Source organism: Capra hircus, chromosome 7 (assembly GCF_001704415.2).
Source record: "Capra hircus breed San Clemente chromosome 7, ASM170441v1, whole genome shotgun sequence".
NCBI classification, from domain to species: Eukaryota; Metazoa; Chordata; class Mammalia; order Artiodactyla; family Bovidae; genus Capra; species Capra hircus.
The window spans coordinates 97105040-97131897 of record NC_030814.1 but is presented as its reverse complement, the minus strand read 5'-3'; the positions used below and the strand labels follow the sequence as shown (position 1 = coordinate 97131897).

General features: G+C 53.2%; 2 protein-coding genes across 4 annotated transcripts in view; one reads left to right on the top strand and one right to left on the bottom strand.

Annotated features, from left to right (window-relative positions):
• Window positions 11683-20680, top strand: DCAF15 (DDB1 and CUL4 associated factor 15). Its single transcript, XM_018051207.1, has 13 exons — window positions 11683-11847; window positions 13663-13760; window positions 13849-13984; window positions 14564-14670; window positions 14751-14890; window positions 14977-15147; window positions 18197-18631; window positions 18740-18831; window positions 18925-19053; window positions 19145-19230; window positions 19460-19564; window positions 19640-19755; window positions 20134-20680. The coding sequence occupies exons 1-13, from the start codon at window positions 11716-11718 to the stop codon at window positions 20187-20189; spliced, it is 1803 nt and encodes a 600-aa protein (XP_017906696.1). The 5' UTR covers window positions 11683-11715; the 3' UTR covers window positions 20190-20680.
• The window catches only part of RFX1 (regulatory factor X1), a 33240-nt gene continuing 27156 nt past the window's right edge, over window positions 20775-26858 (bottom strand). For all 3 annotated transcript variants that reach the window (XM_018051203.1, XM_018051206.1, XM_018051205.1), the window contains 11 exons: window positions 25999-26118; window positions 25792-25907; window positions 25451-25569; window positions 25260-25369; window positions 24670-24821; window positions 24485-24582; window positions 23272-23421; window positions 22960-23168; window positions 22458-22611; window positions 22329-22374; window positions 20775-22192 (listed from right to left, as the gene is read on the bottom strand). In XM_018051203.1, the coding sequence (XP_017906692.1) occupies window positions 22023-22192; window positions 22329-22374; window positions 22458-22611; window positions 22960-23168; window positions 23272-23421; window positions 24485-24582; window positions 24670-24821; window positions 25260-25369; window positions 25451-25569; window positions 25792-25907; window positions 25999-26118 (1444 nt within the window). In that variant the 3' untranslated portion in view covers window positions 20775-22022. The remainder of the gene's footprint in view (window positions 22193-22328; window positions 22375-22457; window positions 22612-22959; window positions 23169-23271; window positions 23422-24484; window positions 24583-24669; window positions 24822-25259; window positions 25370-25450; window positions 25570-25791; window positions 25908-25998; window positions 26119-26858) is intronic.

The window sequence follows — 26858 nt, the reverse complement described above, 5'->3', positions numbered from 1 at the left end:
AAATATGATGCAAATAAACCTATCTATGAAACAGAATGGTCTATGTGACCATTCAATATCACAGTAATCCGAGTCTATGCCCCCAATCAGTAATGCTGGAGAAGAGACTGGAAAAGCTTAAAGTGAACGGTTCTATGAAGACCTATAAGACCTTCTAGAACTAACACCCAAAAAAGATGTCCTTCTCATGATAGGGGACTGGAATGCAAACGTAGGAAGTCAAGAGACACCTGGAGTAACAAATTTGGCCTTGGAGTACAAAATGAAGCAGGGCAAAGGCTAACAGAGTTTTGCCAATAGGACACCCTGCTCATAGCAAACACACAAGACTCTACACATGGACATCACCAGATGGTCAATACAGAAATCAGATTGATTATCTTTGCAGCCAAAGATGGAGAAGCTCTATACAGTCAGCAAAAACAAGACCAGGAGCTGACTGTGGCTCAGATCATGAACTCCTTATTGCCAAATTCAGACTTAAATTGAAGAAAGTAGGGAAAACCACTAGATCATTCAGGTGTAACCTAAATAAAATCCCTTACGATTATACAGCGGAAGTGACAAATAGATTCAAGAGGTTAGACCTGAGAGAGTGCCTGAATAACTAGACGGAGGGTCATGACACTCTAGAGGAGACAGGGATCAAGATTATCCCCAAGAAAAAGAAATGCAAAAGGCAAAATGGTTGTCTGAGGATGTCTTACAAATAGCTGAGAAAGAAGAGAAGCTAAAGGCAAAGGAGAAAAGGAAAGATATACACATTTGAATGCAGAGTTCCAAAGAATAGCAAGGAGAGATAAGAAAGCCTTCCTCAGTGATCAGTGCAAAGAAATAGAGGAAAACAATAGAATGGAAAACACTAGAGATCTCTTCAAGAAAATCAGAAATACCAAGGGAACACTTCATGCAAAGATGGGCACAATAAAGGATGGAAATGTATGGACCTAACAGAAGCAAGCTTTAGGAAGCATCACTACGAACAAAGCTAGTGGAGGTGATGGAATTCCAGTTAAGCTATTTCAAATCCTAAAAGATGATGCTGTGAAAGTGCTGCACTCAATATGCCAGCAAATTTGGAAACTCAGCGGTGGACACAGGACTGGAAAAGGTCAGTTTTCATTCCAAACCCCAGGAAAGGCAATGCCAAAGAATGCTCAAACTACCGCACAATTGCACTCATCTCACACACTAGTAAAGTAATGCTCAAAATTCTCCAAGCCAGGCTTCAGCAATACATGAACCATGAACTTCCAGATGTTCAAGCTGGTTTTAGAAAAGGCAGAGGAACCAGAGATCAAATTGCCAACATCCGCTGGATCATGGAAAAAGCAAGAGAGTTTCAGAAAAACATATATTTCTGCTTTCTTGACTATGCCAAAGCCTTTGACTGTGTGGATCACAATGAACTGTGGAAAATTCTGAAAGAGATCGGAATACCAGACCGCCTGACCTGCCTCTTGAGAAATCTGTATGCAGGTCAGGAAGCAACATTTAGAACTGGACATGGAACAACAGACTGGTTCCAAATAGGAAAAGGAGTATGTCAAGACTGTATATCATCACCCTGCTTATTTAATTTATATGCAGAGTACATCATGAAAAATGCTGGGCTGGAAGAAGCACAAGCTGGAATCAAGATTGCTGGGAGAAATATTGATAACCTCAGATATGCAGATGACACCACCCTTATGACAGAAAGTGAAGAGGAACTAAAAAGCCTCTTGATGAAAGTGAAAGAGGAGAGTGAAAAAGTTGGCTTCAAGCTCAACATACAAAAAACTAAGATCATGGAATCCAGTCCCATCACTTCATGGCAAATAGACGGGGAAACAGTGGAAACAGTGTCAGACTTTATTTTTGGGGGCTCCAAAACCACTGCAGATGGTGATTGCAGCCATGAAATTAAAAGATGCTTACTCCTTGGAAGGAAAGTTATGACCAACCTGGACAAAATATTAAAAAGCAGAGACATTACTTTGCCAGCAAAGGTCTGTCTCATCAAGGCTATGGTTTTTCCAGTGGTCATGTATGGATGTGAGAGTAGAACCATAAAGAAAGATGAGCACTGAAGAACTGATACTTTGAACTGTGGTGTTGGAGAAGACTCTTGAGAGTCCCTTGGACTGCAAGGAGATCCAACCAGTCCATCCTAAAGGAGATCAACCCTGAGTGTTCATTGGAAGGACTGATGCTGAAGCTGAAACTCCAGTACTTTGGCCACCTGATGCGAAGAGCTGACTCATTTGAAAAGACCCTGATGCTGGGCAAGATTGAGGGCAGGAGGAGAAGGGGACGACAGAGGATGAGATGGTTGGATGGGATCACTGACTCAATGGAACTGAGTTTGAGTGATCTCCGGGAGTTGGTGATGGACAGGGAGACCTGGCGTGCTGTGGTCCATGGTGTCGTGAAGAGCTGGACACACACACACAAAAGAGCTGGACACAACTGAGTGACTGAACTGAACTGTATGCAATATGCATATGAATTGTTCATATTTATTAAAAATAAACAGTTCATATACAGGTTTGGTCACAGTAAATTATAGTGACGTCTTTTAAGGTGGGAGGCTGCACTGGGTCTTCATTGTGGCACACAGGCTTTCTCTAGTTGCAGTGTGAGGGGGCTTCTCTAGCTGTGCAGCACGGGCTCTAGAGCGAGCACGCTCGGCAGTTGTAGCACACGGGCTTAGCTGTTCAGAGGCATGTGGACTCTTAGTTCCCTGATCAGGAGTTGAACCCGAGTCCCCTGCATTAGAAGGTGGTTCTTAACCACTGGACCTCCAGGGAATTCCCAACAGTGGCTTCTTAAGGTCATCTTGTATCCTTTCGATCCCATGCTTGTCTCTGCCCCAACAGATGGACCCCTACTCAGAACCTACCACATCTTTCTGTGGGTCTACATATACAGTAGAATCTGCATATCTTAAGCGTGTGTCAACCACAAGTCCCTGGAAGCTGTAACACTGCCGTGTTGGGAGAAGGAGACACAGAGAGGGTACCAAGCTTTGGGCAGGAGGCTTCCCAGGGGAGGTTACATCTTTTTTTTCAACTAGAATATGGATACCTTTCTTGGCTGGGGTGCTCCCAGCATGGATCAATGACACCAGACTGCTGTGTTTCTTACCTGGTAAAGGACACATGTGAAGCAGTCTGACAATGTCAAGTGTTGGTAAGGATGTGGAGCAACTGGAATGCTCACACACTGTTGTTATGGGTGTAGATGGATACAAACACTTTGGAATAACAATTTGACACATACCAGCAATTCCACTCCAATGTATGACCTCAGATAAACTCTTGCACAGGTTCTCTGGGAGATATGTTCAAGAGGGCTCAGAGAAGCACTGATCATGCTTTGATGATCAAGCATTGATCATTGATCGTGTTTCCTCAAACTGGAAACAGCCGCACTTTCTGCTGACAGGACAATGGAGAACTATGGTGCATTCGCTACATGGTAGTGAAAACAAGGGCTTCTCAAGTGGCTGGTGCTAATGGTGAAGAACCCGCCTGCCAGTACAGGACACATAAGAGACACAGGTTTAATCCCTGGGTTGGGAAGATCCTCTGGAGAAGGAAACGGCACCCAACTCCAGTATTCTTGCCTGGATACTCCCATAGACAGAGAGCCTGGTGGGTTATAGTCTATGGGGTAGCAAAGAGTTAGACATGACTGAAGCAACTTAGCACAGCGAAAACAAACACACCTCCAACTACAGACCATATGGATGAATCACAGGAGCGTATCGCTGAGCGAAAAAAGCAAATCAAAAGAGAGGCCCACCATTATGAATTCATTTGTATAAAAGTACAAAGCAGGCAAAATAAACACTGTGTTCTTTAGGGATAAAACATAATGAGAATGGTAGGCCAAAATTCTAGGATGTTGTTACCTTGACAGGGAATAAACAGAATGGGATTGTCAGTGATATTGACAATATTTTTATTTTTGTACAGGGCATATGTATGTGCTAAGTTGACGCCAACCTCAGCACATCATCTGAATGGAAAGCACGAAAGAATCCAAGTAAGAACTGCCCAGCTGAATCAGGCCAACTCTTAGGATTGTAAGAGATAGTAATGCTAAATGACTGGGACTTCCCTGGTGGTCTAGTAGTTAAGAACCTGCCATGTAATGCAGGAGACACGGCTTCCATCCCTGGCCTGGGAGGATTCCATGGGCCTTGGAGCAACCAAGCTTGTGCACCACAACTATTGTTGAGTCAGTGCTCTCGATCCCAAGAACTGCAACTACTAAGCTCTCGTGCCGCAACTACTGAAGCCCTCTCCCCTTAGAACCTGTGCTCAACAACAAGAGAAGCCACTGTGATGAGAAGCCCGTGCATTGCAACTAGAGAGCAGCTCCCACTTGCCACAACTAGAGAACAGCCTGCACATGAACAGAGATATGTATATATGAGTCCACCTTGCAATGCAAGGGACGCGAGTTCAATGCCTGGTTAGGGAACTAAGATCCCACATGCTGTGGAGTGACTAAGGCTGCGTGCCACAACTACTGAAGCCCACGTGCTCTGGAGCTCACATGCCACAGCTAGACAGTCCGTGTGCTGCAAAGAAAGACCCTGCATGATGTAGCAATGAAGAGGCTGCGTGCCACAACCAAGACCTGACCCAGTCAAATAAATACATAAATATATTAAAAAATGGTTAAACAATTATTGTAATTATACACCACTGGGTTTGGTGGTGTTTATTATACAACAATGGATAACTGATACAAGATCTCTTCCACTGGGGTAAGTGGGGCTCTGGAAAGGGGATGAGGGGGACTCCTGTCTGGTTTCCTTCATCCTGCTGAAGGAGGTCACTGTCTTCCTTTCTTGCCTCCATCCCAATATGACCTTTGCATATGATCACTTCACTTTCTACTGCTCTTATCTGAATTCCAGGTACTATCACCTCCCTCTCTAGCCTCTCTGAGGCCATTTTTGCACTTAATCCCCTAAACTATCGTCCACACAGCAATGACTTGCCCCCCCAACTCTTAAAAAACATTTTATTTTGGAATACTTTTTGATTTGCAGACAACTTGTCCTATAGGCTGTGCTTGGGTCCCCCTGAAATTCAAAGGTTGAAGCCCTAAACCCCAGTTTGATGGTATTAGGAGATGGGGGTCTTTGGGAAATAATTAGGTCAGGCAGGTGGAGCCTTTATGAATGGGATTAGTGCCCTTATAGGTAAAGAACCTGCTTGACAATACAGGAGACGTAAGAGATGTAAGTTTGATCCCTGGTTCAGGAAAATTTTCTGGAGGAGGGCATGGCAACCACCTCTAGTATTCTACCCTGGAGAATCCCATGGACAGAGGGGCCTGGCGGACTAGAGTTCATAGGGTAGCAAAGAGTCGCACACAAGTGAAGCTACTTAGTACTACACAGCATATAGTGCCCTTATAAGGGAACTTCCGAGCTCTCTGCCTCTCTCTCTTCCTCCCTCCTTCCTATCTCTGTTTCTATCTCTATGTCTCTCTCTCTGCCATATGAGGGTACAGCAAGGAGATGCTATCCACAATAAAGGAAGTGGGCCCTCACCAAATACCAGATCTGCCAGAACCTAGATCTTGGATTTCCCAGACTCCAGGACTGTGAGAAATAAGTGTTGCAAACCCACCCAGTCTGTAGTATTTTTGCTATAGCAGCTTGACCAGACTATAATTTGCAAAGGTGGTTGGTACAAAAAATTCTTGTCTACCTTCTGCCCAACTGCCCCGAATGTTAACATACTGCCTAACCAGGCATATTTGTCACAGCTAAGAGATTAACTAATGTTGAACAAATTTGGAAAACTTAGCAGTGGCCACAAGACTGGAAAAGGTCAGTTTTCATTCCAATTCCAAAGAAAGGCAATACAAAAGAATGCTCAAACTACCACACAACTGCACTCATCTCACATGCTAGTAAAGTAATGCTCAAAATTCTCCAAGCCAGCCTTCAGCAATACGTGAACCGTGAACTTCCTGATATTCAAGCTGGTTTTAGAAAAGGCAGAGGAACCAGAGATCAAATTGCCAACATCCGCTGGATCATGGAAAAAGCAAGAGAGTTCCAGAAAAACATCTATTTCTGCTTTCTTGACTATGCCAAAGCCTTTGACTGTGTGGATCACAATAAACTGTGGAAAATTCTGAAAGAGATGGGAATACAAGACTGCCTGACCTGCCTCTTGAGAAACCTGTACGCAGGTCAGGAAGCAGCAGTTAGAACTGGACATGGAACAACAGACTGGTTCCAAATAGGAAAAGGAGTACGTCAAGGCTGTATACTGTCACCCTGCTTATTTAACTTATATGCAGAGTACATCATGAGAAACACTGGGCTGGAAGAAGCACAAGCTGGAATCAAGATTGCTGGGAGAAATATCAATAACCTTAAATATGTAGATGACACCACCCTTATGGCAGAAAGTGAAGAGGAACTACTAAAAAGCCTCTTGATGAAAGTGAAAGAGGAAAGTGAAATATTTGGCCTAAAGCTCAACATTCAGAAAACGAAGATCATGGCATCTGGTCCCATCACTTTATGGGAAATAGATGGGGAAACAGTGGAAACAGTGTCAGACTTTAATTTGGGGGGCTCCAAAACCACTGCAGATGGTGATTGCAGCCATGAAATTAAAAGATGCTTACTCCTTGGAAGAAAAGTTATGACCAACCTAGATAGTATATCGAAAGCAGAGACATTACTTTGCCGACTAAGGTCCGTCTAGTCAAGGTTATGGTTTTTCCTGTGGTCATGTATGGATGTGAGAGTTGGACTGTGAAGAAGGCTGAGTGCCGAAGAATTGATGCTTTTGAACTGTGGTGTTGGAGAAGACTCTTGAGAGTCCCTTGGCCTGCAAGGAGATCCAACCAGTCCACTCTGAAGGAGATCAACCCTGGGATTTCTTTGGAAGGAATGATGCTAAAGCTGAAACTCCAGTACTTTGGCCACCTCATGCGAAGAGTTGACTCACTGGAAAAGACTGTGATGCTGGGAGGGATTGGGGGCAGGAGGAGAAGGGGACGACCGAGGATGAGATGGCTTGATGGCATCACTGACTCGATGGACCTGAGTCTGAGTGAACTCCGGGAGTTGGTGATGGACAGGGAGGCCTGGCGTGCTGCGATTCATGGGGCTGACCTGAACTGAACTGATATAACTGATATAACACTACTTACTAAACTACAGACATAATGTCAGTTTCCCCAGGTTTTACTCTGATGTCCTTTTGTGGTTCAGGATCACACCTAACATTTCATTTGGTTATCACTTCTTCTTCAGTTCAGTTCAGTTCAATCGCTCAGTCGTGTCCGACTCTTTGCGACCCCATGAATCGCAGCACGCCAGGCCTCCCTGTCCATCACCAACTCCCGGAGTTCACTCAAACTCACGTCCATTGAGTCGGTGATGCCATCAAGCCATCTCATCCTCTGTTGTCCCTTTCTCCTCCTGCCCCCAATCCCTCCCAGCATCAGAGTCTTTACCAATGAGTCAACTCTTCGCATGAGGTAGCTAAAGTATTGGAGTTTCAGCTTTAGCATCATTCCTTCCAAGGAACACCCAGGACTGATCTCCTTTAGAATGGCCTGGTTGGATCTCCCTGCAGCCAGGGGACTCTCAAGAGTCTTCTCCAACACCACAGTTCAAAAGCATCAATTCTTCGGTGCTCGGCTTTTTTCACAATCCAACTCTCACATCCATACATGACTACTGAAAAAACCATAGCCTTGACTAGACAGACCTTTGTTGGCAAAATAACGTCTCTGCTTTTGATATACTATCTAGGTTGGTCATAACTTTACTTCCAAGGAGTAAGTGTCTTTTAATTTCATGGCTGCAATCACCATCTGCAGTGGTTTTGGAGCCCCCCAAAATAAAGTCTGACACTGTTTCCACTGTTTCCCCATCTATTTCCCATGAAGTGATGGGACCAGATGCCATGATCTTCGTTTTCTGAATGTTGAGCTTTAAGCCAACTTTTTCACTCTCCTTTTTCACTTTCATCAAAAGGCTTTTTAGTTCCTCTTCACTTTCTGCCATAAGGGTGGTATCGTCTGCATATCTGAGGTGATTGATATTTCTCCTGGCAATCTTGATTCCAGCTTGTGCTTCTTCCAGCCCAGTGTTTCTCATGATGTACTCTGCATTTAAATTAAATAAGCAGGGTGACAATATATAGCCTTGACGTACTCCTTTTCCTATTTGGAACCAGTCTGTTGTTCCATGTCCAGTTCTAAGTGCTGCTTCCTGACCTGCATACAGGTTTCTCAAGAGGCAGGTCAGGCAGTCTTGTATTCCCATCTCTTTCAGAATTTTCCACAGTTTATTGTGATCCACACAGTCAAAGGCTTTGGCATAGTCAAGAAAGCAGAAATAGATGTTTTTCTGGAACTCTCTTGCTTTTTCCATGATCCAGCGGATGTTGGCAATTTGATCTCTGGTTCCTCTGCCTTTTCTAAAACCAGCTTGAATATCAGGAAGTTCACGGTTCACATATTGCTGAAGGCTGGCTTGGAGAATTTTGAGCATTACTTTACTAGCATGTGAGATGAGTGCAGTTGTGTGGTAGTTTGAGCATTCTTTTGTATTGCCTTTCTTTGGAATTGGAATGAAAACTGACCTTTTCCAGTCCTGTGTCCACTGCTGAGTTTCCAAATTTGCTGGCATATTGAGTGCAGCACTTTCACAGCATCATCTTTCAGGATTTGAAATAGCTCAACTGGAATTCCATCACCTCCACTAGCTTTGTTTGTAGTGATGCTTTCTAAGGCCCACTTGACTTCACACTCCAGGATATCTGGCTCTAGGTGACTGATCACACCATCGTGATTATCTGGATCGTGAAGATCTTTTTTGTACAGTTCTTCTGTGTATTCTTGCCACCTCTTCTTAATATCTTCTGCTTCTGTTAGGTCCATACCATTTCTGTTCTCTATCGGGCCCATCTTTGCATGAAATGTTCCCTTGGTATCTCTAATATACTGCAGGCAGGAATCCCTTAGAAGAAATGGAGTAGCCATCATGGTCAACAAGAGTCCGCAATGCAGTACTTGGATGCAATCTCAAAAATGACAGAATGATCTGTGTTCCTTTCCAAGGCAAACCATTCAATATCCCAATAATCCAAGTCTATGCCCCAACCAGTAATGCTGAAGAACCTGAAGTTGAACAGTTCTATGAAGACCTACAAGACCTTTTAGAACTAACACCCAAAAAAGATGTCCTTCTCATTATAGGGGACTGGAATGCAGAAGTAGGAAGTCAAGAAACACCTGGGGTAACAGGGAAATTTGGCCTTGGAATACGGAATGAAGCAGGGCAAAGACTAAATAGAGTTTTGCCAATAGAATGCACTGGTCATAGCAAACACCCTCTTCCAACAACACAAGAGAAGACTCTACACATGGACATCACCAAATGGTCAACAGCGAAATAAGATTGATTATATTCTTTGCAGCCAAAGATGGAGAAGCTCTATACAGTCAGCAAAAACAAGACCAGGAGCTGACTGTGGCTCAGATCATGAACTCCTTATTGCCAAATTCAGACTTAAATTGAAGAAAGTAGGGAAAACCACTAGACCATTCAGGTATGACCTAAATCAAATCCCTTATGATTATACAGTGGAAGTGAGAAATAGATTTAAGGGACTAGATCTGATAGATAGAGTGCCTGATGAACTATGGACTGAGGTTCGTGACACTGTATAGGAGACAGGGATCAAGACCAGCCCCATGGAAAAAAAATGCAAAAAATCAAAGTGGCTGTCTGGGGAGGCCTTACAAATAGCTGTGAAAAGAAGAGAAGTGAAAAGCAAAGGAGAAAAGGAAAGATATAAGTATCTGAATGCAGAGTTCCAAAGAATAGCAAGAAGAGATAAGAAAGCCTTCCTCAGCGATCAATGCAAAGAAATAGAGGAAAACAAAAGAATGAGAAAGACTAGTGATCTCTTCAAGAAAATTAGAGATACCAAGGGAACATTTCATGCAAAGATGGGCTCGATAAAGGTCATCTTCTTAGACTCCTTTAAACTGTGCCAGTTTCTTGGTCACGCTTCCTCATGACCTTGACACTTTTGAAATATACTGGTTAGGACTTTTGTAGAAAGTCCTGTCCCTCCATTTGGGACAATCACCTGATGTTTCCTCATTAGATGGAGGTTATGGGTTTTGGAGAGAATACCAGACAAGTGCAAGTGTCCTCACGTCACATCAAGTGCCCATGACATGCACACGACTTATCACTATAATGATAAACTTGATCACTTGGTTGAGGTGTTATCTGCCAAGTTTCTTCACTGCCAGACTACATTTTCCCTTTCCATTCTTTTTTCTAAAAATGTGTCCCTAGGGACTTCCCTGGTGGTCCAGAGGTTAAGAATCTGCCTTGAAAGGCAGGGGATACTGGTTTGATCTCTGGTGGGGGAACTAAGATCCCACGTGCCATGAAGCATCTAAGTCCACCAGCTGCAACTACTGAGCCCGTGCAGTCTGGAGTCTACGCAGCACAACTAGAGAGTCTGTGTGCTGCAATCAACAAAAGATCTCCCATGATGGAACTAAGACTTGATACACACATAAATAAATAAGCCCTGTCTTATTCACTGAACATCGTAGGTACTCAGTAAATATTTATTGAACAAACGAAGACAGAGGTTGGAAGAATATGAAAGCCAGATCCATTCTATTCTTCTCTAATTATGGTCACAACACTCACGCATCTGAGGTGTATATGTGCCAGCTGTTCAGGAGCAGTACACTGTAAGCCTCAGTTTCACCACGTTTAAAAATGAAGATAATAAAATGGTCCATCTGCAAAACGGCTTTGAAAGTTAAATAAGCTAAAGCACAGGAAGATGATACTCATATCTGACATTAAACAATTGTTATTACTATTATCTATAAAATGGGCATAACAGTGATCTACTACATAGGATTCTAAGTGCAGAACTGTTTCTGGTTAAGTATAAAGTACTATATAAGTGATTAATGTTGTTGTTATTACCATCATCATGATGTGGTTAGGCCGCCCGCCAGTCCATCTGAATTTGTTTTTTTCTCACGCCCCTCTGCACCGTGGGATCTTAGTTAGTCCCTGGACCAGGGATGGAACCCGCACCTATACCTCCTGCAGTTGAAGTCACGAGGAAGTCCTGAAACCACTGGACCGACAGGGAAGTCCTGAAAGATGTTTTAATCAATTTTATCCTTTTATTTTGTAACCCTTTCCTCAGCCCGGCCGGTGGCCCCAGGATGTTTGCCAGGTTCCGCTGTACCCAGACTGGGCGGGGATATCCTTGGGCTGGGGATTATGACCCTTCTGGACCACTGGCTCCCATCGCCCCGCCCACAGGCCAGGACCGCCTGGATCTCCATGGAAACCCACTAGCCACAAGGGGGCGTGACGCCCTGGAGACGGATAGGGTCCTCTGCCTATTGGGTCAAAGTCATCTCAGTGAGGGGCGCAAACGGGGCCTCTGACGGGTGCGTCCTTGAGGGAAGGCGGGAATACGGCGACGGGCCGCCGGGACTGTACCGTCTCTACCAATCAAGGGTCGAGGTGGCAGTGATGGACAGGCGTAGCGGGAAAAAGCCCAGAGTGCGGGCTTTCACCCAACCGGCGGGCCGCAGTGTCGAGCAACGGCCAATGAAGAGGCGGCGGGGGTGGGGCGAAGAGGCCGGTTGCTCCGGAAGTGGAGGGAGGGGGTGAAAATGGCGCCCAGCTCGAAATCGGAGCGGAACAGCGGGGCCGGGAGCGGCGGCGGCGGCCCCGGGGGCGCCGGGGGAAAGCGGACGGCGGGGCGGCGGCGGGAGCACGTCCTCAAGCAGCTGGAGCGGGTCAAGGTGAGGCCTGGAGTCTCGGAGGAGCGCGTCGGAGGGAAGGGAGGAGGGACGAGGGAGGCGGCGGGGAGGGAGGGCGTTCGCGGGGTGAGGGGTTGGGGGCGGAGCCCCGTGGGAGGGGGCTTGGAGGAAGGGGGTTGGGCGGGGCCCCAGGGAGAGAGCTTAGATTGGGGGGGCTGCGGCGGGAGTTCGGATGGAGGGAGTTGGGGGCGGGGTCCCTGAGAGGGGGCTTGGATGGAGGGGCTGGGGGCGGGGTCCCGAGGACGGGCTTGGATGAAGGGGGCCTTAGAGGCCGCTGGAGGAGTGAGGAGAAAGGGGGCGACGCAGGGTCAGACTCGTTTTTCAAAACCCTGCTCCCCCGGCCACTCCGTTATGGAGCCTTACCGCCCCCTTGGCACAGTCTCTGCTACCGGCTTTGGGATTCCTCCGCCTGGGGTTCCTCTCTCTGTCCAGCTCTGACCACAGGAGAGCTGGGAGTTCCTGTAACTGCCTCCCCCATTGAATGAGAGGGAGCTCCCTGGAGAGGGCCTGATCTTCAGCTACCTGAGCAAGGCTCTGTCTCCCCATGAGACTAAACTCTCAGCGTGCTGGAATCTTTTTCCCCGTCGGGTTGCCAGCCCTGGGAGGGCAAGCGTGTAAATCTGCTGTCAGGTCAGCAGCAGGTGGGGCAGGTCTATGTCTCCGTGGGTCAGGGAGTCGTGCTGTCTTCTTCATCAGGCTGGGAACTCTGTGAGGGCAGGGCTGTGTCTTCTCCTTTTGACTAGAACTTCTGGAGCAGGGACAGTCCCCACCCTCAGCCTGATTGCTCCCTGGCTTGGGCTGTGGCTCCGCCCTTAGCTTGGAAGCTCCGTGGCCGGGGACTGTGTCTCCGGGTCAGCCTGAGCCTCGCTGACAGGGTTATTCCACTCTGGGATCTCCTCGAGGGCTGGGCTGCATCTCCCCCATTAGACTGGGTAGCAGGATCTGAGGTGTCCTGATTCCTCAATGCTCAACTTGGGCCTGCTCCCCACCCAAAACCTTCCTTGAAGTTTTGGGATGAGGGAGTCAGTTGGAGGGCAGCTGTTAATTGAGAAGGGGAAGTCAGGCAGGAGATGGACAGTCACTGGTCAGGCTTACCACCCAACCCAGGGACCTAAGCGCCCCGTGTATAGGCTGGTGGGTTGGGAACAGGTGAGTGGAGTTGGTCAAGCCCCCATCTCAGCCTCCTTAGTGATCCTCAATGTCCACAGCTCATTGTGCCTTCAAGTAGCCTTCAGGAAGACAGCTAGGTGGCCCAGTGTGGGCCAGGGGTGACTGGGGGAAGCAATGCCAGTGATAGTCCTCATAGCCTGGGAAGAGGAACGTGTGAAAATGTCAGTTACTCAGTCATGTCCAACTCTTTGTGACTCCATGGACTATAGCCTGCCAGCCTCCTCTGTCCATGGAATTCTCCAGGCAAGAATACTGGAATGGGTTGCCATTCCCTTCTCCAGGGAATCTTTCCAACCCAGGGATCGAACCATGTCTCTTACGTCTCCTGCATTTGCAGGCAGATTCTTTACCATCTGAGCCACCAGGGAAACCGCAGGCAAGAGGAACCCTTAGGCTGTGGAGTTGGGAGGGTGGCATGAGGCCCTGGTGGAGAGACAGGCTCAAGCCATTCACACCTTCCAGAGCTTGGACCACCCTGAACCGTTATGGTTGGTAGGAAGTAGGCCTGTGTGGCTGGGCTGGACCCCAAAGGTGTTGCTCTGCCTTGTGTGAGGGGAATGCGGGGAGGGGCGCTGCAGGCCGCTTCTACACATGGTGTCTCAAGAGCCCTGGCTGCCCCTTCCCCAGATCAGTGGGCAGCTCTCTCCTCGCCTCTTCCGGAAGCTGCCACCCAGGGTCTGCGTCTCTCTCAAGAACATTGTGGATGAAGACTTCCTCTACGCAGGGTGAGGCGGGGGCCAGGCAGGGGTTGGCGGGGTGGGACGGTCGGCCGGCCCTGACCTGGCCATTGGCCCCTCCCTGCCATCCCCACAGACACATCTTCCTGGGCTTTTCCAAGTGCGGCCGTTACGTTCTCTCCTACACGAGCAGCAGCGGGGATGACGACTTCTCTTTCTACATCTACCACCTGTACTGGTGGGAGTTCAATGTGCACAGCAAGCTCAAGCTGGTAGGGCCAGGCCACCTCCCTTTCTGACCACATGACCCCACTCTGAGCCTCAGGTTCCACGGCCACAAGTTGAAGATAGTGTACCCGCAGGGCCGTTGTCACGACTCCAAGTGTTAGGTCGAACTGTAGGAAATTGCCATCTTCAGAGCCCAAAGTGGGTAAATGGCAGGATTTCCTATGGTCTGGCGGCTCAGGGCAGGAGGGACCCATTAGGTCTGTTAGAACCAAGCAGGCTGCCCTGCCTGGTTTAGCCCTGACTTTGACTCCTCGAATGTCCCACCCCAGGAGGTGAGTGCCGTTACCCCAGTTTCCACGTGAGTTCAGAGAGGTGAACCGGTCTCAGGGTGGGTCAGGCTTGGAACCGACGGGTCTGCTGTGTCCTGTCCTAGGCCTGGCTTCCCTGTGTCCCCCACCTGAGGGGAAATTCTTATGCGCCTCCTCAGCGTGTTCTCAGGATGGCAGAGCGGGGTGTGGGGTGAAGGCTGCTTGGGGCTCCCTGGCCCGAGACTGCCGGCTGGTGCAGCCTCAGGTTGGCCCTGGCCCACTTGGACCCCACCCCCACGAGAACCTGCTGCTCAGGTCCGCCAGGTGCGGCTCTTCCAGGATGAGGAGATCTACAGTGACCTATACCTGACCGTGTGCGAGTGGCCCAGTGACGCCTCCAAGGTCATTGTCTTCGGCTTCAAGTGAGACTTGGGGATAGGGTGGTGGGAAGTGGGTGGGGGCGGGTGCCCAGGCCAGGCTCTGAGGCTCCGCCGGCCCCCAGCACCCGCTCAGCCAACGGCATGCTCATGAACATGATGGTGATGAGCGACGAGAACCACCGGGACATCTACATCAGCACCGTGGCCGTGCCGCCTCCGGGCCGCTGCGCCGCCTGCCGGGACGCCAGCCGCGCCCGCCCAGGTGAGGGCTGGGGGCCTGGGGCGCCGGGCGGCCTGCTTCCCTGCCCCGCGGCCACGGCTGAGCCTGCGTGGCCTGTGTCGCTGCAGGTGACCCGAGCGCGCAGTGTCTGCGGCATGGCTTCATGCTGCACACCAAGTACCAGGTGGTCTACCCCTTCCCCACTTTCCAGCCCGCCTTCCAGCTCAAGAAGGACCAGGTGGTGCTGCTCAACACCAGCTACTCTCTGGTGGCCTGCGCCGTCTCGGTGCACTCGGCAGGTAGGCTCCCCGGTCTGCCCACAGGCCCTGCGTACGCGCTCCCAGCCTCGGGGCCCTGTGACCCAATTACTTGGCCAAGCAGTGCCTTGACGTCGGTGCCATCACTACCCCGCATCACAGATGAGGTGACTGAGACCCCAGAGAAGTGAGGTCCCTTGTCCAGGAAGTGGCAATGTGGGCTCCAAACGCAGCCACCCTGCCCCCCCACCCTGCCCCAGCACTGCCTACTGGAACTTTCCATGGGGCTAAGAGGGTCCATATCTGGGGTATCTGCCACAGCTGCCACCAGTAGCCACTTGACAGTGGCTCATGTGACCAAGGAACTGAGCTGTTTAATTTTCGTGATGTCAAGTTCAAATAGTCACATGTCCACCATGCCGGACAGTGCAGTGCGTCCTTCTATTCGAAAAGAGAAAGGCTGATTAAAAACATAAGGGAGTGGTTAGCGGATAGAGGGCCATCTCTTGGTTTTGGCTGTTGCTGACAATGGGGCTGGGGGTGGGGGGCTCCTGCTCTCCCGGGGCCTTATGGCAACAGAGGGTGCCTGTGGCCCAGCAGCAGCCCTGCGCCCAAGCATGTCCCAGGCTTTAGTGGCAGCAGCTGGGGCCCGCCTGGCATTTGGGAAGGTAGGACTGGGTGGTTACCTCCCCCGGATCATCAGGGAGTGCCCCAGCATGCCTGTCTGTGGACAGTGTGCCTTAAACACATGTTCATGTGCAAAAGAAACACAAGGAGATTTGTAACCTGTTACTGATGCCGTTTATATATGAGTTTAAAATGTGTTCCCGTTATGCCAGAACCCAGTCCAATAAGGATGACCACTGGGACTTCAGTGGTCCCGGGGGTCCAGTGGTTAGGAATTCTCACTGCGAGGGCCCGGGTTCAGTCCCCGGTTGGGGAGGACCTACGATCCTGCACACGGAGTAGCATGGCCAAAAAAAGGCGCCAACTGCCCGCATTTGAAATGATGGCCCCTTGGGGAGCGAGGGGGTGGGCCTGAGAAGAGGGTTCTGTGTATATGCTCGTGTGTGTCTGCCCAGTTGCTTCAGTCATGTACACCTATGACCCCATGGACTGTGGCCCGCCAGGCTCCTCTGTCCATGGGGATTCTCCAGGCAAGAATACTGGAGTGGGTTGCCGTTTCCTCCTCTAGGGGATCTTCCCAGCCCAGGGATTGAACCTGGGTCTCCTGCATGGGCAGGTGGATTCCTTGCCTCTGAGTCACTGGGAAGCCATGGGTGTGTTATATATGTATATATAACTGAGCCCACAGACCAGCAAGGGGCAGTGCGCCTTGTCCTCGAGCTCTTCTAGGGGCCTCCCACCCCTGCCCTGGCCACCTGTACCAGCGTGGGCAAGGCTCTGCTTCTCGCCAAACCATGATCCCCCAACAAGCTAGGCCTGGATGGGTCAGCTGCCCCCACCCTGTTAGGAAGGACCACACGGGACAGGATGTGGCCGTGTGCACACGGCCCAGGTGAGGGGCACTGTCAGCAGATTTGACACTCCTCTCACCCCAGGAGGGTATTTACACAGAGGGGGAGTTTGACACGAACAGTTTCCACTCATCCGCCTCCTCTCCGGAAGTGCCACCACCCTGGCAGACAGCAGTGTGTTGGCATACTTGTATTATTTCTCAGTGTGACCTTGGACAAGTTCCTCTGAGCCTTGGCCCTGAGTCTCTGAGCTGAAAGGACAGCTCCCCTCTACAAGGGCTGCTTCTAGGGGGGCCCAGTGGAGCAGGGCAGGCAGAGCCCAGGGCCCGGTGGTGGTGCTGCTTGGCGGATGCATTGGGTTCTCCACACTGAGATTGTCCACAGGGAGATCTGGCCCCCGTCAGGTGGAGCCACAGAGAGGCCTGGGATCCGGCCAGGCCGTGCCTGTGCTGGTCTGTCTGGAGTTGAAAAGGACAGAAGACAGTGTGGTAACCTGTCACCCTTCTGTGGCTTATGTATTTGACTGCTGGGTCTTCACTGCCGTGCGGGCTTCTCGCTAGTTGCGGAGAGCAGGGACTGCTCTCCAGTTGTGGTGCGTGGGCCTCTCGTGGGGCGGCTTCTCTTGTTGTAGAGCAGAGCCCCCAGGTGTGTAGGCTTCAGTAGCTATGGCTCGAGAGCACAGGTTCCGTTGCGGCGCGCAGCCTTGGTTGCTCCTGGGCATGTGGGATCGTCCCAGATCAGAGCTAGAACCTGTGTCTCCTGCATTGGCAGGCGGATGCTTTACCACTGAGCCACCAGGGAAGCCCTTATGTAGCTTTTATCCTCTGTCATCATCATAGACTCTCAGCTCCCCAGTTCGGTTCAGTCGCTCTGTCGTGTCTAACTCTTTGTGACCCCATGGACTGCAGCACGCCAGGCTTCCCTGTCCATCACCAACTCCCAGAGTTTGCTCAAACTCATGTCTGTCGAGTCGGTGATGCCATCCAACCATCTCATCCTCTGTCATTCCCTTCTTTTTCTGCCTTCAATCTTTCCCAGCATCAGGGTCTTTTCTAATGAGTCAGTTCTTCAAATCAGGTGGCCACAGTATTGGAGTTTCAGCTTCAGCATCAGTCCTTCCAATGAATATTCAGGACTGGTTTCCTTTAGGATTGACTGGTTTGATCTCCTTGCAGTCCAAGGGACTCTCAGGAGTCTTCTCTAGCACCACAGGTCAAAATCTTCAGTTTTTCGGCGTTCAGCTTTTTTATGGTCCAACTCTCACATCCGTACATGACTGCTTTTATCCATACATGTCAGCTCCCAAGGGCAGGGAATTTTGCCTTATTCGCTCCTGTGTCCTCAGTATGGGGCATATGGCAGGTGCTTAAGAGGAAGGTTTGAATGAACATGTGTGTGTGTGAGTCCTTTTTCCGTTTTGGTTGGTTCGGACTGATGTCAGCATATGTAAGTCTTCTAGAAGGGCCTCCTCTTGGATTTCTAAGATCCACGCCACCCGCCCCCCCAACCCCCGCCACCCCCGCAGGGTAATGAGGGAGGTCAGGAGAGCGTTCTGACCTAAACTCATCTATTGACTTCTTCTACCTCCTTCACTTTTTATTTTTATGTTCCAGGAGACAGCAGCTTCTGCCAGATCCTATACGACCACACCACCTACCCCCCAGCCCCTCCCAGCCCCCCTGGACCCCAGAGCCCAGAGTTGCTCCCTGTTCTCCCCAGCCTCTGCCCTGAAGCGGCCCCAGCCTGGCCCTCTGGGACCCCCGATCCCTCGCCCGCCATTGCCAAAGCCAAGGAGTTTGTGGCTGACATCTTCCGCCGGGCCAAAGAGGCTAAGGGTGGGACCTCGGAGGAAGTCCGGCCACCCCCCTGCCCAGGGCCCTCAGGCAGCCGCTGCCGCCTGCCCTCTGAGCCCCTTGGCCCAGGTGGGGAGGCAGTGCCCCGGGATAGCCCCCCTGCAGCAGAGGCGCCTGCCCCGGAGCCTGGATACATCAACTACACCAAGCTCTATTACGTGCTGGGGTCCGGTGAGGGGACGGAGCCAGAGGATGGTGAGCGGGAAGCCCCTCTGGTGGGCAGGGCCCCAAGCATGGGAGGCTGGCCTTGAGAGCCTCTAGGCCTCCCACCGCCATCCCTACCCTCTTGTCCTGCCCACTCAGAGTTCGAGGATGACAAGATCTCCCTGCCCTTCGTGGTGACTGATCTCCGTGGTCGCAACCTGCGGCCCATGCGGGAGCAGGCCGCTGTCCAGGTGGGTGTGGGTCGTGGGGAGGCCAAGGGGTAGCTCCTGGGGCACCTCCTGGGATGGCGGTGGGTGCAGTTCTCCCCCTGCCCTTGTCCACAGGGTCAGTACCTGACAGTCGAGCAGCTCACACTGGACTTCGAGTATGTCATCAACGAGGTGATCCGCCATGACGCCACTTGGGGTCACCAGTTCTGCTCCTTTAGCGACTATGACATTGTCATCCTGGAGGTGGGTCCAGGTGTCGGGCAGGGCAGTCCAGGGCCTCCCCTGGTCTTGGTGGCACTCTCGGTAGCTGTCACGTCCAACCCCCGCCCCCCAGGTCTGCCCAGAAACCAACCAGGTCCTCATCAACATTGGCCTGCTGCTCCTGGCGTTCCCATCCCCCACCGAGGAAGGCCAGCTCCGGTGAGTGGGCAAGGACCCGCCCTCACCCTTGCCAAGCAGGGCCTGCTCTCACAATAGCTCAGTGTGGGGAGCTGGCATATGATAAAACTCCCCTTGACTCCCCAAAGCTTGGATAGGCTGTTCCATTATTGTTCCAAAGGTAAAAGCCCCTTAGGGTAGCCTGGGTTCAAGCTCAGGGACCCTGTAGTCCCCCACTTTCTCTTGTGCTCACCAGCTTTCCCTCCTGTAGACCAAAGACCTACCACACCAGTCTCAAGGTGGCATGGGACCTCAACACAGGCATCTTCGTGACAGTCAGTGTGGGTGACCTCACTGAGGTCAAAGGGCAGACCAGGTGAGGCAGGGTCAAGGCGGGGCAGGGCTGGGTTGGGCCCAGGGCTGGGAGAGTCGCTCATACCCTCTTCTTCAGTGGCAGCGTCTGGAGCTCATATCGCAAGAGCTGTGTGGACATGGTCATGAAGTGGCTGGTGCCTGAGAGCAGCGGCCGATATGTCAACAGGATGACCAACGAGGCTCTGCACAAAGGTGGGGCGCTGCCCTGATGACAGTTGGGGACTGGGGTCCTGGTCCTGGGGCTGGGCAGGGCCTGGAGCGGGCCCTGATTGCCAAATGTTGCTGAATGAAGGAGCGCGTTGACTGAGCAGTGGCATGGTGGTGAAGGCGAGGGCAGCCCAGGCCAGGGCCAGGGCGCCAGCTCAGATGTGGCACCTGGAGACCCCCCAGCCATTCATTCATTTATTCAGCAGACATTAATTGAATGGCTGCAGGCCCGAGGCAGAGATAACCTGCACCTGCCTTGCTAGAGCCTTCTGGGCTGCCTTCAGGTCAAGGAAAGAGAGAAGCCTCTCCTGCAGACTGGGCCAGCTAGAGGTTCCAAGGCCTTGTCCCTACCTTCCCCTGCAGGGTGCTCACTGAAAGTTTTGGCAGACAGCGAGCGATACACGTGGATTGTGCTGTGAGGGCCCGGCCGCCCTGGACACTGACTCCAACTACCTCCGCGGCCTGGGAGCTGGCCGCCTTCCTGGTAGCCGCCGGCCGGCCGGCCAACCAACCAACCGACCAAGCGATGACCGGCACTAGTGTTAGGCTGCGGGAAGGGGGCTGGGCCGGGCAGCCCCTGGTGGCCTGAGAGTCTGGACGCTTCTTATTTATGCCTATTTAAGTGGGGAAGGGGCAGAGGGAAGAGAGCCCCCTGCCCCGCCTGCCTTGAGCGCCCGCCTTCACTCTAAGCTGGGTGCGGGTGCTCGTTCCTCGAGAGTTCGCCCCTTTCCTCAGTTACAGGTGTGGACATGGCCTCCCACACAGCCCAGGGAGGCCAGATGGATCCCAGACCCCTGCCCCGACCACCCTCCGTCTCCCCCACCTGAGGTGGAGAACCTAGTGGCTGTCACACCTCCCCCTCCTGGCCCTGTTGTTCTTCACATAATAAATGTTTTATTTCTGAACCTCACCAGTTCCCTTCATTGCCTGCTACTCATGAGCTCGGGGCCCAGCTGGCCCCCCTCCAGCCCCCAGGCTCCCACCAAAGCCCGGCAAGTCAGCAGTAGCCAAATATGACAGTGGAATTTATTGTGTTTTAAGAAAGACTACAAAAAGATAGAAAACAGCTCGGCACACTAGACTACCACACGTGTGGACACTTTCACCGCCAGAAGGGAGGCCCAGAGGAGTGGGAGAGGGAGTGGGCAAACCACTCCCAAAAGCTGTAGCACGCGGAGCACACAAAATAGTGATTTTTATACAATAGGTCAGGTTCTTTTTTTTTTCTTTTTTCGCTTTTTGCCATAAACATCTATCTCACAGGTTGAAAACACTGAGAAAACCGGAACAGATAAGGCCATGATGGTTGGAAAAAAACCCAACAAGTTACCGACTCCGCTCACAAATCGCACAATAGTCATGGGGGGGGAGGGGGCAAAGGTCCCACACACGGAGGAGAAGCATGGTCTCCAGGAGCGGAGGTGGGGGTTGAGTCGGAGCGTGGAGATTCCATTACAAACCAGCGGCAAGGGGGCTTGGGGGCTTAGATACGAGCAAGCGGAGCACCCAGCCCCGGCTGGGGCAGGCGTGGGCACTCTGAGCCCGCTGCCTGCAGCAGGCCCCTCCGGGCTCATCGCCCAGCCCAGCCTGCTGCTCTTTGGAAGCCAGAGATGGTGCCCCTTCTGCCCTCCCCCTCTGTCCAGGCTGGGCAGTGCCCCCTTCTGGGGCTGTGGGGCACAGGAGGGTCCAGCGCTGGACAAGATGCGACACCCACAGCTTTAATTGCACTTATACCAAGGAGGGGGAAGCGGTGGGGTTACTGAGGGAGGGGTCCCGGGGCTGCTGCTGCCGACAGTGGTGGGTCCCCAGGTGATGCCCACCTGCGCCCACCCGGGGCTCAGGGCTGGGCCCAGGACAGGCTGTGCAAAGCCAGCGAGCTGAATAAGTTAACAGTTCTGCAAGGTAGGGGGCCTGCCTGCCTGCCCCCTGGGGTGGGGGGGTGGGGCTGGGGGAGGGAGAGAGATGATGCAGCCTTTGGGGCCAAGCTGGCTGCCCCAGGGGGCACCTGGGCACGGTGGCGGGTTCCTTAAGGCACGTCTTTTGTGTCAGAGTTTGCAGCTGCGGCTCCGCCCGGCCCTGTGATTGTGCGGGCCCCAATGGGGGGGGGTACCCCCTAGCCTTCCCTGTCTTGGAGGCCCCCTCCTGGCCCTGGCCGAAGCTGGAGCGGTGACAGCGAAGCCACAGAAGCTGTGAGGGACCCTGGCGAGGAGGGGCGGCGGGGGAGGGTGGGCGGGGAGGGGAAGGCCGCGGGCTTAGCTGGAGGGCAGTGCCTGCACGAAGAGGCCGCGCGCGTCCGTCCGCGCCAGCTTGGCTGGTGGCTCCAGAGCCTCAGGGCCCAGCGCGGGCGACTCGCCGCCGGCCGTGAGCGAGATGTCCTGCGGCAGCTCATCCTCGCTCTCCTCTTCTTCCTCCTCCTCCTCGTCTGGGGCACACGGACCGGGCCTGGCTCAGCGCAGGGTGGCCGCGCCACCAGGCCCCTACGCGGCGCCCCAACTGGCGCCTCCTCCATCCCAGCCCCCCTGTACCGACCTCCGGACTCAGGTCCTGGCTTTACCTACCTTTGTCCGGGTCCAGGGGGTTCAGAGAGGTGGCCAGATTGGCGAACTGGAAAGTGGGGAGAGGAAAAGGGGTGAGGGTCCCGCCCAGGGGAGCCCTGCCCCGTGCCCTCAGCGTCCCGCTGTGCGCACCTCGCCCATGACGGCGATGGGGGTCTCGCCCTTAGCCTGGGCCACACGATGTTCGATCAGGTAGTACATGTACTCATCGTAGAGCAGCCTGATGAGATGGAAGGAGCCGAAGCTGGCGGCGCTGCGCAGAGTCAGGTCCCGGATCACCATGGAGCTGGACGCGGCGACAGACAGGAGACCCTCAGGCCCAGACCCACCTCTCGCCCCACTTCCCTGCCATAAGAACCAAGCTTGAGCAAACGAAGCTACCACCACCCAGCCCCGAACAAGTTTCCCCGGGGTGTCCGTCAGAGAGGGGCACGGCCCTAGACCCACCCACTTGCAACAGCGTCCTGGCCTTCTTCAAAGGTATGAGCCCCTCAGGGAGGCGGGGCTTTCTCTGGCCCCACCCCCAAGGGGATGGTCCTCGTCTAGCCCCACCCTCCTCAAAGAGGCGGAGCCTTCTCTGGCCCTCCTTTGCCCTGCCTGCAAAGCGAGCGCTTCCCGCCCAGCCGGGGCGCACCTGTAGAACGACCACTTGAGGAGGAAGAGCTTGGCGGCCTTGGGGAAGCCGGTGCTGCCCTGGTAGGGCTTGAGCACCTGGCTCACGACGCCGTCCAGCCAGGCCGCCCACTGCTCCAGTGAGTTCTGCTGCTGCAGCGTCACTTTGAAGTCCTGCTCCAGCCGCTGCACCACTCGGTCCTCGCAGCGGCACACCCACGAGGCCTGCTCCTGGGACAGAGCAGGCAGGCGGGTGCCCGCGACTCAGCCGCCACCCCCGGGGACCGCCCCGCCGGGCCACCCCACGCTCGTCGCCTTCCCTGCCGGCGCTCACCTGCACATTGGCGAAGTCCACGCGGTTGAGATCGCTCAGCATCTGGTTGATCTGCGCAGTGTTCTGCAGCACAGCGCGCGCCGCCTGTGCCAAGTGGTTGAGCGACGTGTAGCGACGCAGGGTCTGCGCGAAAGCGCCGGCCGCTGCCACCTGTGGGGCCCCAGGCTTGTGGTTTTCTTGGAATTCACCCTTGCCCCCGCCCACTCAGGTCCCTTCCCCCACCCACTGTGACCTCTCCGAGCCTTTCTTTCTCCAAAAAGGGAGAAAAAACCTTGTTGCTTTTGTTGGGAGATAAAAGGGTCAGGATTTTTAAACTTTGGGTCATCAGCCACACAAATAATGAGTCCAAAAAAAAAAAATCAATGTATCTGAACACTATTATTTTTCATCAAAGCACACAAGAAGATCTGGGAGGGCACTGCCCAGAAAAGGCACCGCTTGCATGACCTTCTGCTTCATTCTGTTTGGATTATTATTCCCTTGAATGTCAGCTCCGGGAGGGCTGGAGTTTTGTCCATCTTGGTCACTGCTGTGCTCCCAGCACTTAGAACCAGGCCGAGCACACAGCAGCCGCTCAATAAATGCGTGTGTAATAAATCAACGAATGCATAAGTCTTGCTACTTCCGAAGGACTCCCCCTGGATCCAGCTTTCAGTTTCTCCACAGATCAAGCCCAGCCTTCTGTCCAGCAGACCCTGGGTGTCATTCTTCTGACACCCAGTCTTGTTTGCATTTTCAGGACTTTAAAAGCTTTTCTTTCTTTTTTCCTTTTTCTCAAGAGCAAGCCCATCCCATCTATCTCCAAACATCTTGGTAGTTAGTGACTGTGTAGCACTGACGGAGACGGCCATCATTCTGTTGCCTTATAGGTGTGGTTTTTTTTTCAACATTTTATCTCTTTCTGAACATCTAAAGCACTTTCTGCTGAAGCTCTCTGAAGAGAACTACCTCAAGTTTGCATTTGGTTTTTATTTTAAGATGATGGGTTGCATACAGAAATACCACAAATGGGTTGTGTCAGAAGTGGGCACCTGAGGAAGCTGGCTTGTGAAGACAACACCCAGAGCTCACTCTGAGGGGACAAACATGGGGACGCATCTTATAGCCTTGGTCAGGCAGAGGAGGCTGAGGTCCCCAGCCCCCCTAACCAGGAGGGAGGACCTGAAGCTGTGGGCCCAAGCTGGCCCCTCCGTCCCCCACCTCACACCCTCACCTTCACCCGCAGCATCTCCTCAGGGATGTTCACCATGGCGTGGGTGAGCCAGCTCTCCAGGCTCTTGGCAAAGTTCCGGATCGCTTGGGTCAAGGCACCTGGGGGCGGTAGCGGGGCTGGTGGGGACTCGGGGGGAGGTGGGGCACAGGGAGCAGGGGCAGGGTGGGGCAGAGGCGGGCACTCACTGGGGATGGGCCGCAGCACGTCGGGGATGAGGATCTCCACCAGGCCCTGGTACAGCACGTTGTCACAGTGCTTGGCCCACTGCAGCACGGGCTCGAACTTGGAGAGCAGCACCAGGCTGGCCTTGGGCAGCCGCTTCTCAGCCTCATCGTGCCTGTGGGCACCCACCCGGCCCGGGGCATTATGAGGCTGTTCCACAGCCCTGCACCCAGGGTCAGAGAGGCACAGCACCCTCACCCCACCCTGGGCTCAGGCAGGTACCCTCTGCCTCCTGAAGACCCCCGGGGTCAGGCTGATCCAGGCCTCACTGCCCCCCAAGGATCAGAGAGGGATCTCAACATCCTGCACATGGGGACCCAGGCACCTAGCCACTGTAGGGAGGAAATGGCTCGGTGGGGCCCGCCATCCCACACACAGAGCATCAGATTGGTACCCAGGCACACTCTGGAGGCGGGTTCAGAAGGCCACAGGGGCCCCACAAACTGTGGGGGTCAGAGAGGAGCCCCCACCCCTGCATGGTCTGGCCACCCCAGCCTTGAGGTCAGACTCGCAGGTGCCCAACTTCCTCCCTTCCTCCCCCCGGGGCACTCACACAGCCAGCGGCGGCGCCTCGCTGGGCTGGCTCAGGTTGTACCTCCAGAAGGTTTTCCAGAGCGTTTCCACCAGTGGGAACTGCAGGTTCACCATGACATCGACGATGGCCTGTTGGGGAGGCCAGATGCTCGAGGGGGTCGGGCGGCAGCATGGTGCCCCTCACCCCTGCCTGCTGCCCAGGTGCCCTACCTCACAGTGTTCCCGGTATAGGACCTGGAAGGCCTTGATGTCCCCAGGTCCGATGCCCTCGGGAAGCACTTTGCCCTGGAGATCAAGCTCTGAGAAGTCAGGGAGGCTTCTTGAGGCATCTGGGGGGCAGAGAAGAAACCATGAGCCCCTTCCAGTCCCACCTGCCCACCCCTTTCAGCCTCATCCTGGGATCCTGTTAAGTTGGCACCACTTGGCTACCAAGCTCCCCCATGACCAGTTGGGGTGATGAGGTTCAGGGAGGGCAACTGAACCATCTTCTGACTCTCTGGGGGCTGCACAGCCTGCTCTGGGCCCCACCCCAGAGTCCGGGGAGCCCTCACCCAGAAACTGCTGGTACTGCTGGACCTGGGAGCTGATGTCTGAGAGTCCAGTGGCCTGCTGTGGCCCCACGGCCACACCGTTGGTCATGCCCTCCATCTTCTGGATGGGTTTCAGCCTGGAGAAGGGATGGGTAGGCAATGGGATGGGGCGTTAGGCCGCCACGTCCTTCCCTGCCTGCCAGCACCCAGCCAGCCCCGCCTTCCTACCTCTGTTTTTGGGAGAAGGGTTGGCCCCGCATGGCCATGTGCTGCTGGTCCTCCATCAGCCGCAGCAGGGGCGAGCTGGCCTTGATGCGCAGGCCATAGTAGTGGTACTTGGAGTTGCCCCTGGGAGGGAGGCAGGGGGTGAGGGCTGGGCTGGGGGTGGCCCTGGTCATCCACTGGGAACTTTACAACGCACCCACCTCCTCTCTGCTAGGGGGCCAAACAGAGCCCAGGGGCTGAGACCCATGTTCCACAGAGCTGGGGGTGCTGGGCTGGGGAAGCCATGGGGACTATGGGGGCAGGAGAGGCCCCCACTCTCCTGAGCTCTATGAAGACAGGATCAAAGTCGGGGGCAGGCACTTAGCAGGTCTCTGCTGACCGCTAGTCGTAACAGTTTGCCAGGCACTGTTCTGAGCACTGAGCACGTGTGAAAGCATGTGTTCCTCATCTCTGCCCAATGAAGGATACTCCTAGCATCCTGGACTGACAGCTGAGGAAACGGCGGCACAGAAAGACCAGGTACTCTGCCCACGGTTCTGTGTGCATGCCTGCCTGCATGAGGTGACACCAAGGCCTGAACTAGGAGCTGGAACCAAGAGAAGAGCAGGGCTCAGCCCAGAAAGGTGTAGGGGATTGCAAAGGAGAGGCAGAGAAGGGTGGGCTCACAGGAGGGCTCCTTGCTCCTTCCTCTGTGAATTCACTGACTCACAGGCCATGATTAAGCAATGACTGTGTGCAGCCCCCACACTCTCAAGGGGTGTGCATTTCAGCATCAAGAGACAGATCAGAAATGAGAAGTAACATGAAAGGCATACTGGATGGGTGCTCAGGAGAAAAACTAAGTCAAATGGATGCCACGGAGG